Source organism: Falco peregrinus, chromosome Z, assembly GCF_023634155.1.
Source record: "Falco peregrinus isolate bFalPer1 chromosome Z, bFalPer1.pri, whole genome shotgun sequence".
NCBI lineage: Eukaryota > Metazoa > Chordata > Aves > Falconiformes > Falconidae > Falco > Falco peregrinus.
Window position 1 is genome coordinate 5,910,583 of NC_073739.1, and position 13,793 is coordinate 5,924,375.

At 40.6% G+C, this 13,793-nt stretch overlaps 1 protein-coding gene across 1 annotated transcript in view; it reads left to right on the top strand.

Moving 5' to 3' along the window:
- ADGRV1 (adhesion G protein-coupled receptor V1) overlaps nt 1–13,793 on the top strand; it is a 291,184-nt gene that overhangs the window by 268,327 nt on the left and 9,064 nt on the right. The window contains exons 90-91 of the mRNA XM_055791141.1: nt 11,372–11,563; nt 13,392–13,569. Of these exons, the coding sequence (XP_055647116.1) occupies nt 11,372–11,563; nt 13,392–13,569 (370 nt within the window). The remainder of the gene's footprint in view (nt 1–11,371; nt 11,564–13,391; nt 13,570–13,793) is intronic.

Below are 13,793 nucleotides of genomic sequence, written 5' to 3' on the forward strand. Positions count from 1 at the left end.
TTTGCTTTACATTGGGCTTCACTGTGCAGCCAAGACAGCTCTGTCAAACACTTCGGGTGGTTTTGCAATGAGAAAACATGACACTGCAGAGCCAGCAGTTATTGCCATATAAGGGTGCTAGAAAAGAATAGACAGAGATCTGCAGCCCTCACACAAAGAGGAGACCTCAAAAGAACATATATTCCATGCTAAGTAATAGGAAAAACTATGTTAAAATAAAAACCAAAACAACAGCTGAGAAGCTGACTGCTTTGAAAAATATGTGAAAGTCCATCCTTCGACAGCTCCTATCGTTTTTTCCTCTTAGGAAATGCTTCACAGATAGCAGGAATGGGTCACAGAGCAGGTCATATCCAAATCCTTCTGTTTAGTGTTGCAGTCATATCTTAGGTCACTTCTGACATTAATCCATTAGAGAGAATTTCCAAGAGGGAAAGGAACTTCTTGTTTTCCAAGGATGAGAAGAACCAACAGTTTGATCGCTGTCTGTTCCTGACGATGGGTAGAGCTGCATTCCTGCAAAGTTCAATAAATATACCAAGGGACGGAAATCAAATGTCCCGATTGCTTTGTTTTGAAATGCTTGTTTATATATATATATTTCCTTTGGTATTACACTGGTATGCCTTGATGTACAGTACAGCTTGGGGTTTTATATGCAGAATCACAGGGAAATAAATAGATACTACAGGCCCATTAGTCTTCCAAGTGTTGTTCTTGTCTCAGGAGTACAGAGTGGTCCCTGTTTACAGTCTGCTGATGGAATTGCCTCAATGTTCATTTCATGCCCTTTATGTTTTCTGAAAATGTCCTTTTTTTTTTTTTTTTTTCCCCTCCTCATTTGTTCACATCTTAGTAGTGGTATTTCTGTCTGACTCTACTTAGAAAGCCCTGGTGTCAATTTTTGTGCCAATAATTTTTCCATTAGAAAACAAGAAGTTGTAACCCACGAATCCAAATTCTAGAAAGCTTTAGAGCTGCCATTGTTAGAAAAAGCCTCAAAACAAGAGTTTCTAATACAAGGCTGACATCATATCCATATTTAAGGTGAGTTTGGTTTTAATTTTACTTTGAGTAATGGTCCCTATGAAAAGACATCTCATTAACTCTTGAGGTACTTTTTATTCATCCAGAGCTTTCTCTTCTAGCACAGACTGGGGGCAAGGGTGGGGGAAGGAAAATCAGCTCATTATCTCAAGCCAGGAAGTGAATGATTTCAATGACAGAGCCAAATATATTATTATACCCCCTCCTACTCTTGTTCACCTACTTGTCAGATATGGAAGGACGTCTAGTCCTTGTCCTCATTTTTGCCCACGTTTCCCTTTTTTTGCGGAGCAACCCTAACGAAAACAGCGTTAACTTCCTGCTTTATAAATAAGACTTGCCTTCTGCTGTCTCTGAAGCTGCAGAAAGGCAGGGAATATCTGCAGTAATTTTCATTAAAATCCAGAAGAGTAGGAGCATAGAGTGCAGGCCGGTTCCTCTAAACATCATTTAGTAGCAAAGCCTGCTAAACAAAACCTCTACTTCTGAGACAAGCAGAGCTCTCTGGCAAAAATAACTACTTCTTGTAGTACCTTACACTTATTCTGGACATACAAAGCATAAAAAGTAATTTTTATGGCAGACGGTGTATGTTCTGGTGTTCATAGAGGCATTTGGCTCTTTGCAGAAATTAGCAGAAGAGATGGGCTGATAAGAGGGTAATGAAATTTCTGGGGTCAGATTTAACTAGGGGAGGATGAAGATGGTGAGACTTCATTTGGTTCCTTACAGTACTCTGTTGCTATAGCTCTCTGGCTGGCTGCAGCATCCCAAAAAGGTCTTCCCAACAGCCAGCGAACTGGAGTATACAGTATACAGACACCTTATTGCCACTGGTCTTGCCCTAAAACACCCAAGCAGCAGGTATGCAAAATAATAGATAAAATAATCCACAACCCTTGGGTTCTCTCCCACCCAGATTTTTTTGAAGGTTTCTTGCGTTTACGGCTTCTGGAGCTGCACCAGTCAGTTATGGGTTTGCTCTTTTATGGCACTGCAGCAAAACGCTGCTAAATGAATGGTCTGTCCAATTTCTCAGTCAGCTATCACAGAGTAACAAAAAAAGAGAGAGAGAAAGAGAGAGCTGTAGGCATAGGAAACACTGACACTGAAAGAATCAATTAAAGGGAAAAAACTGTTGTTATAACAGTAACTCCTAGCCTTTACTTAAGTCTTCATTCTGAGATTTTCTATAATAGCAAGCAAAAGTTCAGCAATACATACCAAGTTAGCTTCTCTCTTTTGACTCTTCCTGTCTATTAAAGCTGTGTTTCCTGTTTCTTTTAACTCTGTGTATTTGCCATTAATATACACGAGTAGAAATTACTGCTTTACCAACAACAACAGAAAAATCCAAAACAAAACCTAAAAAGCAACAACCAAACAAAACCCCACATTAATGTCCTGCAAAAACAGCACTTTCTTTGACTTTTTTATGGGCAAGATTGACCTGTATTCAGTAATGCTAGTTTGTATGGTCCCCAAATGTGGTTTCTTCAATTGCTAGCTTACCATTTAGGTATTGCTTTCCTGTGATAGCTTTCAGCTCTTTTTGAGCTATAACTAGAGAATTAACTGCTCTAATACTGCTAATCGGGACATCTCTTGACCTAGGGACAGAAGTGACAAAGGCTTTTTCATCTGCCATTTCTTGTCTGTTTGAGGAAGAAATGAAAACTGTAGTAGGTTTTGTAAGATTGTAAGGTGTGAGCTGAAATGTAGCGCTGTGAATGGAAAACCAAGCATGAGAGTAAATGGTTGCAGAATTTTCTAAAGCATACGTGCAAGTTCATGACCTCCAATATCTCTGGGTCCTTATAGTCGATGCAGTTGAAAAATAGGTGGGAAATAACCTCACAGCTTTGGATCTTTCTGGGTTTTTTTGTTTTTTAGTGTAAGGTTCATCAGTGGACAAGTAGTCTGTTTTTCCCTGGTATGTGATCTGCCTCCTTTCTGCTAACAGAGTGGTCCTGCACATAGGACAAAGCCCGAGAAGAATGTAATGCAGAGAGGACCTCAAGGGATGCTCTCCCTGATTCCTGTTGCCTGTGCAGCAGAGAAAAATAAAAAAGGCAGAGGCAGGGGAAAAAGCCGTGGGCTGAGAAGTAGGGCAGATCCAGGGAACAGTGGGGTGCTAGTCTGCTTTGTCTGCTCTTGGCTGGTCTCAGCCTCCGGCAGCCACCTGTGGCTGGTGTGATTTGCTGAACCTCCCAGTGCTCTGTAACGAGGGACTGCGGCCAGAACTGTGGAGGTAAATTGCAAACTTCTTCTGCATGCTGGCTCTCCCATGTTTGCCCTCCACAGATCACGCCCAACCCACTGCTTGTACCTTTTGACTTTGACTCAGCGTTTGTTTCTTCCTCAGCTAAGCTGAAATACAAAATTAGTGCTTTCTTGGTATTTCTGGGATAGCTGGAAGGAAGTAACAGAATCTTACTGTAGCCCAATCTGCACATCTGGGAAATTTGGCTAAGCATCTGTATTTTCAGTGTGTCTTCAAGCTGAGCACCTCCCTTTTAAAATTTGAATCTGTCCTCTTCAAACAAACAGCAACAAAGAAAACCCAGAACCTTTTCCACCACTTGCAGGGCTGAAATCAGAGGTACAAATGGCTGTTGTGTGGGAGTAGCTGCAAGTGTGCTGAGAGCTATGCAAAATATTTATAGTGAATCCTGAGTATCCAAGCAAATCTGCTTTTTAAAGATTTGCCAAAGTTTGTGAACCTTTCAGGTAAACCTGAGCCAAGTTTAGACTAAATCTGAGCTGAGCGCAGTTTGCCAGAAAGGAATTTATGGATTTGGCTTTGGGTAGAAACTGCAAGATTCAGCTTGGTCTTGGCATGGCTGAGGCTCTGCATAAAGAGAAACTTGGCATTTTAGACTGAGTTTCAAGTGTTACGTTAATATTAGAAAAATGTATTCATAATGCTGAAAGCACAGTATTTTTAACATTATTGCAAAATATACCCATAACCTGTTTATCTGTGGATTTACAACTTTACAAGAAAAGAAAGCCCTCAAAATAACTATACCTTAGTGCAAAACTGCAAATACGTTCTTAATTTAATGATATATGAATGATTGCTTCTCTTCATTCCATTTTCTGTGGTGGCTTCTGGGCAAACGTGTATGTGGTGGCAGCTGGTTGGTTCAACAAGTGGTCTTACAATGTTGCCTACCAAGATGCCATGAGTTTTGCAGTCCTCAGTTACATGTGTTGTTGACTTTTGCTCTTGATGTGAATTTTTAGAACTTCAGCTGTAAGTGACACAGATCTTTTCCTACAGAGCGAAATGGAGAGTAAACACATCAGGAAGCAAAGTGCGGATGAGTGATAAATGTTCCGAATAGAAACTGTGACAAGAGAAATTACGTGATTTATAAGAATTATAACAGCTTCATCAAAACCGGTGCTTAACGGCAAATGAACAGTCAAACTCTTGCTGATACAGGGCAGGTCCAAAGTCGGCTTATTGGGTGTAATCACCAGTTGGCAGGGTTGCACTGCTAAGGACATGGCTTTTACCACAGTCACTTCGAGTGCTGTGAAAAAGAGGTTTAAGCAGAAGGATCTGATTTACATTTCAAAGGTTAATATTTATGGAGAGCTATGAGTGGGAGATGTTAAGTGATAGCTTAGGATGTAGTGTCATGTGACTAAGTTGATACTTCTGTCATGATGACACCAATAAAAGATCTTCAAGCTGTTCTCAAAGACAAATATGGTTGAGGAAGATATGGAAAAATAAAATGTACATTGAAGTCTGCTTTTTTTTATATCTAGATGTGCACAAAAATGCTGTGCCTGCAGTTTATCGTAATTATCTCTGAAAACAAGGAAACCTGCAGAAGGAAATAGAGAATTATTTTTTATGTGTGTCACTTGGTTAGCATTATTAATCCTATTCTGCATATGAACATTCAGTTCCATGGCTGAATTTTTCCTCCAAAATAATAAATTTTCCTCCAAAAATTATTAGGAAAGACAAGAATATCAAATATATATCATGCATTGTACAATGGCCCTGATTGTAATTTCCTGAGTACGATTCCTTTAACGTTGTGAGTCATTTTTTGCTGTGTAGATGCTAGCTGCTTGGACATGGCGAAACACGCAAATTATCTGAATTAATCAGACCAATAATTTTCCCCAAAGCAGCAGGCACTTGTCATGTAAATCAGCCTTAATCCACAGCAGGCTTTGACTGGCCAGGGTGGAAAACTGTGTGAGAAAAGAGAAGTCAGCAATGCAAAAGCTCCCAGTAAATCAGTGGAATCCCCGGGGAAGCTCACAAGGATCAGCTGAGGCATGGAGGTGCATAAGCACCAGCCCTGAGGTGGCCACCAGCGGTGACAGCAGCACCCGTGGCCATCAGCAGCCGCCCGGTAGGGACAACCTGGCCGTTCAACTGACAAACAAAGGACTTTCTAGGACTGGTTGCCAAGAGTAAATTAGTGCAGACAGAGAATAAGATTAAATCTCACCCTGATAAGATTAAAAAAAACTAAAGTGAAACTAACCAAAGCATAAAGCAGCACGTGGAAATTCCTCTACAGTGACTGCAGACAGCGAGTCGCAGGAGCTGGTCTGGGTAAAGACAAGTCCTCTGTTGGCAGACACACCTGCTTGCGTGATTTCTTGGTTTTTTTTTTTACTGCATGGCACCAGTAAATGTGTAACTTAAAAATAATAGTGATGGTGTAGCCACGGTGATCTGAGGATCAGGACAATCCAGTCTGGGGTCTAACACAAGATGCCCGCTTCCTTCACAAGCCCTGGTTTCACTTAAAATGTTCTCTTTTGAAAAAAAAAAATTTTTAGTGATATAGTCATATGATTAGTGATACAGTCACATGAAGATAGTTATCAATTAAATTTTTCCAAATTAAAATAGGAATGCAAGGAGCACCTCTGTAGGGTGCACTGAATTTTTGTTAGTGCTGATATATACCCTGAAACAGGTTGAGGAACTGTTCAGATGAAGGGTTCAAATTATATTTCTTTACCAAAAGTCCTGCAAAGATACTTTAGTGTTGTAAATAGAAATACCATTCCTCTAAATGGTAGGTTCAAACCAAAAAAATAGATGACATTATCTGAATCCACTTCTCCTTGGAAAAACAATTTTTGCAGTTTCAGGGTAGGTGTCTCAGGGATGGATGAAAATACTTGTGTGAGAAGTATGATGTGTATTAGTTTGGGGGTGGTGGTGTTCTTTTTTGGGGTTGGGGTTTTGTTTTTTTTCTTTTGTTAGGGGTTTTTGTTTAATTTTAATGCTTTGGTGTGTTTGTGCTTATTAGAGCAATAAGAGTACTTTTATCTTATGAGAACACTTTAAAATTCTGGGATACAGTAAGCATCTTGGTTTTCTCTCAGTGTGTAAAAAGGTGGTGAAGAGGTTTGCTGATGGCCTACAGTCTGTTATATCCTTTCTCGTTACTATTAGCACAATTATCCCGATTTCCAAATGTAGACACCGTGAGCTGCAGCATGCGGAATTAGAGGGGAGAGAGAGAGAGACTACGAGTGTCAAATGTCAGTGAAGGCTTTGTATGGATCAGTCCTCCAGGTTTCCATGGGACTTTATGAAGTGTAAAAGGTATTCTGTCCTTTTACCAACAGATGTAGAAGCCTGTCCTTAATTTACCAGCTTCCTGCATCTGTCACTCCACAGAATAAATAAATCAAGCTGTTGTATGTGAGAATTCCCCTCACACCCATGCGTGCACAAAACCCTCCGTGAAATTATAACATGTACCAGGAGAAACCTCCCTTCTCCTCCTATAAAGAATTTTCTACATTGCCTCTCAGCCACTTGTTCCAGTGCTTAATTACCCTGACATTAAATATGTTTTCTTCCTATCCAGGTAGAACCTACCCTAATTCAACTTAGGACCAGTATCTCTCATTCTCCTGCCATGGCCCTCTGTCTTCTCAGTAACCACTGCTTGTGTATTGGGGAAACTAGGAGTAGTTAATGGCTTTTAATTGCCCCCTGAGCCTTCTTCATGCTGAAAAGCCCATTCCCCTCAGCCTGTCCTCACAGGGCATGTCCTAAGAGCCCCTGACCACCTTGGTAGGCTTCCACTGGAGTTGCTCAAGCTCTTACCCATCCAGTGCTCTACCCATCTAGGTGACAGTGCCCTGACTTGGGTACCAGGGTGCTGTGGGACACTGTGCTGAAAGCTGTGCAAAACCCAAAGCAGGTGTGATCCACCACCCTGCCCTTGTGCTCTGGATCAGTCACAGAAGGCAGTCAGGTTGGTCAGGTATCCGTAACAAATTTGAAAGGAGATGGGAGAGGTATCCAGTGTAACCTCAAGCAGCACTGAGGCTGTTCCCGCCTCACTGGTGGGAAAAGTCCCTATAGACTCTTATGCATGCGAGCTCTCCTTCAGACAGTTGTAGCTGTGGTTTTTTGAGGTGTTTTTTCCCCTGACCTATAAGTGCAAAGGAGCAGATGGACAGACTGTCTTGCTGAGGTGAAATAACAAAAGTTTAATTGTCTTCCAACAGCATTTATCAGTAAAATAACCATCAGCCTTTGCATTTTTCATGCCTGAGAACTGCAAGTTGCCTGCCTGTGCTCGTGCCTTTGGGACAGACCAGTTGTCTCCTTCCAGTGGTTCTTACTTTCCTCCATGTCAAATGCGTTAGCAACACTTTTCCCTCTTAGTGTGATGTTGTGTTAATACTGCTATCATAATGTAGCCATAAGTGACATGGATTTAGACATTTTGTAAGTAGCCCTGTGGGACCAGTGCACAGAAATTATGTAGTATCGCAATTAAATCCTCCAAAGTCCTAGTTCTTTAGCTTAGTTGCTCAATCTGCTTCCATAGAGCCCAGGTCAAGCTCTTGCATTAGCAGTCGGTCATTTCACTCTGAGACCAAATAGTTTCTTTTGGCCTCCCTGTACATGCTTGTGGGCTGAGGAGAACGGCTCTAAATTTATACGCAATAGCAGAGATCGTTCGTACTAGGCTGAAGGTTTGGGTTTGGGCTTAGGTTGGTGTTTGTTTTTTGTTGGTTTTTTTTTTTTTAATTAAATCTTCTTAAGAATATAAAATTAATATTTACCACATTTTTAACAGAGATGCCATTGCCTGTGTTACTAATATCCATACCCAGACCTATCTTCTTTTGATTCCTTTGGAATGTGTAGTTTTCTCTCTGAATGTCCTGCAGGTCTGGTAGACCTGTCAGCTGAACTCGACTACGTGTTTCATCCTTGGTCCAGTTGCCAAGGTCAACATCTGTGCATAACAAATGTAAAGCGGTACCAACTTGGCCAAAGTTGTTTATGTGATAAACACAGTGCAAAATATATTACAATGCCAAAAGCCTTATTTTCACAGTACTTCATTTTTTACAGTTTTAAAAGTTGAAGTGAAAAAAACCATAATGAGTGTCTAAAGTGTGATGAAGGACAATTCAATTCTCAAACCACTGCTTTTGAAAAAGACCCGCCAAAATTGTGAAAGCTGTGGTTGCGCTGAAACAGCCCAAGTGCCTGCATCCTGCACGTGCTCTTTCAGCGTAAACTGCCTGGTAGCTGCTGGTGCAAAAATAAGCACAGATCTATGCGACCTGATCCATGGCATCTTCATGTGTATGATCATTGCAACTCAGTGTTGTTTGGACAGGACCATTTGCCTTGTTTTGATTTCCCAAAATTCAGTTGCAGTGGTTTCTTATAGAGACACAGGGCAGTGAGAAGACAACAAACCCCTATTGGTATCTCAAAGAGAACCACAGTGTGGCACACAGGAACTCACCTCCACCGAGTGTATCTTCTTGAGACTTTAAATTTGAATGGGAGCATGGGTCTCAGAGGGTTCCATCCTTTTTCCAGCTGAGCAAGAAATCTTCTATCTGGCAGCACAGTTCCTTTCTAAGCATATACCCTACTTAGGAGCACTGGGTTTTGTTAAGTATAACCTGCTGTTTGTAAGGCATTGCTGTAATACTTTACAAGAGTGGGAGAAGTAAAACTCACAGTTTTCGGTTTTGTTCTCCTTAACACGGCCTCCTCTCCTTAGACAGTCAAATAGCCTCCCTGGGCCTGTCTTCTCATTATGGAAGGACCCAGAGGAGCTGTCCTGCATCAATGCATGGGAGTTCTCTGAACGGTATGTCCTAAAGTTCCTTCTCAGCCTGGATAAAAGGAGGGCTGCAGCAGGTGTGCCACACGAGGCGATGCATGGCAGGGATGCTGGCTGCTGCTGACCAGGACAAGGGTCTGCATCTCTGCAAGACAGCCAGGAGCAGAAGTGGTGGCAGCAAGGAGGAGCGGCAGCAGTGGTGCTTTGGGTGTCAAAATGCCTTTCTGTGGTTCTGGTGGAACAACAGTTCCTCAGGAATAGCTGTTTGAAATGCACAGAGAGTTAAATCAGGACACCAGGCTAAGTTAAGAAGACAATTGTGGCACTTTGTTCCATGTTTGTTTGTTTTAGAAGCATGAGTGTCCACACGCAGGGTGCCCAGGAGAGTGATGTAGCATGGGCTTTGCACACCAATGTGTTATGTCCCCGCAATTCTGAAAGGCAGGGCTGTGCAGCGTTTTCAGCTAATGAGTTTTCTTGAAAAGTACAAAACTGCCTGAAATGTGTGTGTTCAACTATGTGGCAACTCCTCAGAGACCAAAATGCCAGAGGCTGCTCTGAATTCAGTGTCATCACTGTTATCTTTTCTTCTGTGGGCCGTTTTATCCTTTTCATATCCATTCAACTTAAATTAAAAGAAATCCATTTGCCAGTCCCATTATGCTTGACCTGTATCAGAGTCCTTGGATTTGTTTACAGACTGAAAGGACATTTGGGTTCCTTTTTAGTGTCTCTTAAGTGCAACATGTGTTTGCAACAGTTTTTTGGAGTGTATTTACTTATATGTATCACAAAGAAATTTCCTCTCGGTTAACTGCTCTGGGTCTTTGTGACAGAAAACAATCATCTGGAAAAGCAGGATTTTTTTTTTCTCAAAATAGTTAACGCTTTTGTTTGCTGGTTTGCTGTTAAAAATAATGCACACAGGGAGCTGTATGGCTTCATAGAAGGTGTCTGAGGGTATTTCCAGTGTTTGACCAGCTGAAATTGAAATCCTGTTGAATCCCGTTGAATTTATACTTCTGTTGTGTGTCGCTTTAGACCACACTGTTTTTTCACATAGTTTTGGCATTAGAAATTATGAATCTGTGGATCATGAACTGCTCCTGCCTGTTTTATAGGGATGGAAATAAACTTGTATCTTGGGCATTTGCAGTCTCCATGTATTTTCAAAATTCCTTCCATTAGGAATTCCCAAATATAATTACATGAAACTCCTTACTATTTATAAACCTTATAAATTTCATGCCTATGGGTACCTTTCAAATAAATTGCTCTGTTTAGTACAGTTGGTTTCAGGGCTCTAGAGGGCAATGTGAAATACAAAAAACAATGCAAATGTGAATGCATCACAACAATTGGGAAGAATCTAGAAGTCTCCTTTTTGAGCTATTTTGGTTAACCCCTTCTTTAACAATTATTGAACTGGTTGATTTATCAATTGTAGTGGATTATTTTCACTGGTTGTTAGTGCAACTTAGGGATTAGCAAAAGCCAGATTTCATATTCAGAAGTTCAATCACTGGATTTCTTTGCAAACAAAAGACATGGTTATAATTCTTTTCTTGGCTAAGTCTAAAGGTCAAAATTAGCAAGTTTTAAAGAAGAACTGCAGAGGAATACAGCAGAGCCTTTGTAGTAATCACAAATGAAAGACAGTGATGAATTAATGGATATCATGAAGAATATAATTTATAGTTACAACTTGGTATCTGTGACGGCAGCAGTACAGTTCGCACGAGATTGAAACTGGGGCAAGAATGCAAAGAGCCAGCAGGTCAGTAAGGAAATAAAGAAATGTGGCTAGGGGCCAGCCGCAAATCCTATTGCAGAGGTGGCCCTTAACCACATTTTTATTATTATGACAACTCTGGAACTCAAGTTGGTTTTGTTGTTGTTGGGATCTTGGCTTTGCTTTGCAGTCATGTGGGTTCAAACAAATAATAATTTTCAATGACTCTATTGGGTTGGGAGTTTGTGTGCGTGTGTTTAGCTGGAGCCCTCAGGATATGAACTTACTTTTAACTTCCAGATCTCTGATGGGCAGTGATGTCATCTCGTATCTTCCATGGAAACAGACTGCAGCCCTTTGAGGCAGGGATGCTGGGCTGAGGGGTGGCATCAGCTACAGCATATAGAACCTTGCTATGACTGTGTTCACTCTGATCTAAGCTCCCTATACATCACATGCTGATGTTCTTTTCCTCTCTTGGTTTCAGGGTCTTTATGTCTTTGTGGTATATTTTATCCTGCACAACCAACTTTGCTGTCCTGTGAAAGCAAGTTATACCGTAGACATGAATGGGCATACAACTCCAGGATCGGCATTTTTCACGCATGGCAGTGGACTGCCGGCTGCAGGTGGAGAGATCAGCAAGTCCACTCAGAACCTCATCAGTGCTATGGAAGAGGTAACCGTGCTCTCCAGTCATTCTCTTTTGTATTGAAAATATACTTGGAGATTTAAGTGGCAGTACTGAAGTGTAATACATGGGAATGAGTTGCTAATTATTACAGGCTGGCTTTGGGGAGGGAGGGGATTTTTTTTTTTTTTTCACGATAAAAATTTTCATCTTTAGCTATGGTGACATTCTAGGAACTTACAATTCCCTGGCAACATCCCATCTGGAGAATTTCCCATTTTCTACTTGAGTCTTCATTGTTATAGAGACTGGTTGAAGTGTTGTCAAAAGTAGGTCATGAGAAATCAAAATATCAAGTTAATTCTTTCAGCTTACTATAAGTCTTAGGTGAGTTTTAAGTCTTTAATTTTCCAAAGTCATGCTGTGAAAAATATCTGGAAATTTTAATAGACTAGAATAAAATTAGAACAAAAAGAAAAGGAAATAAAAGAAAAAAGAGAAGAGAGAAGAGAAGAGAAGAGAAGAGAAGAGAAGAGAAGAGAAGAGAAGAGAAGAGAAGAGAAGAGAAGAGAAGAGAAGAGAGGAGAGGAGAGGAGAGGAGAGGAGAGGAGAGGAGAGGAGAGGAGAGGAAAAAGAAAGAAAAGAAAGAAAAGAAAAGAAAGAAAAGAAAAAAGAAGAAAAAAGAAAAGAGGCAAGAAAAAAGAAAAAAAAAAAGAGAAATATAAAAGAAAATTGAGGGACATGATTTTCAGTCTCTTTGTTGCTGAAACTGGAGTGCTGCTAGTATCACTTTTCACTGCCTGTAGTAAAGCAAGGTGACTTTTGCTGCTGTGTTCATGTACATGTTGATAGAGCTAGTTGAAAACTTTCCAGCTAAACATTTTTTCCCAGGGGAAACACCAATTTAATGGAATTGAAATATTTCAAGGGAACATGTCAGTTCTAATAATATTTTTTGTGAAAACCAAGCTGCTTACCTGGCAGCTCTTTTGCCCATTTCTCTACCTGCTTGACTGTATTTTAAAGCTTCTTAGCTGTCTCCTGGCAGACCACTAAATTTACTCAACTTCTCAGCATCTTACTTAAGGTGATGCCTGAGTCCCCAGTTTAGTGGATGGCATAGCTTCTCAGCTCTGTGTAGGAGGCTTTTACATTCCTGAGCTCTTAAAGAGTGGATGAACAATAAACTAAGAAAATATATTCTTATTGTCCTATAATATATTTTCTTAGAGTTCAGTATTTTGTCTTTTCATTTAAGGAGGAGATAGATTTTTGTAACCACCTCTTTTGTCATGAACTGAAATTCTGATTATTTTGTGCAGCTCCACCTTAAACACGTTAAAAGTGAGTGAACTTTAGCTAAGTTGGTGTCAAAACTGTAGGACTCTATACCACCACCAGAACCTTCAAAGAGAGACTGGCAAATTACTTTAAAATATTGAATTAGTAAACAGGGGAAACAGTGGGTTGCCGATTGTAGATCTTATGGAAATGATTGGTGGCTATAGAAGGGAGAAGCAGGGTCCAGCAGAGAAAGAGGCAAAGGTAAGAGAGGGGTGAGCTGGAACCTTTCAGTGCTTTAATTTAAAGTTCTCCATACCAGGGGCAAATATTCAGAAATAACAATATTGTTTCAAATTTTTGAGATAGCTCGGACAAGCGTAATAAACACAAGGTTAAATGACTTGTAATTGAGTTACCATATATATATTTAATTCATTTATTTATTAAAACCCCCAAAAAGCTACCTGGTTCACCATACAAGTGACAGAATAGTTGGTTCCAAAATCTCTTGGTCCTGAGTTCAGCTCTGCTCGTAGTTTGAGGTCACTGTTTTGAGGATTACTGCATTTCTGTGTCTTTTTAAATGTTGCAGGTGCCTGCAGACTGGGAGAGGGCATCCTTGCAGCCTACTAGTCAAGCTAGTGCTGCCTTTAAGCAGAGTCCACAAAATGGCAATGTTTTCCACCCTTCTGGAGGGTTTAATGCCAGCTCATTGGTTGCTGATGAGGAATCGCAGGAGTTTGATGACCTAATATTTGCTCTAAAGACTGGTAAGTCGCTCATCACTTCATTCCTCAAACCCCAATGGTGTCATCATTCCATGACATCCAGTTAACAAGATCTGTTAATATAATCTGATTGCCGCAGAAGATTTGAATTACATTGTTCTGCCTTGGGCTGCTATTCCAGGAAAAATATTGTGCAGACTATCTAGAGTAACAGAAAGGGAGCCTGCAAAAATGTATTTTGAGTCAGGATGGTAAGCAGACCGACA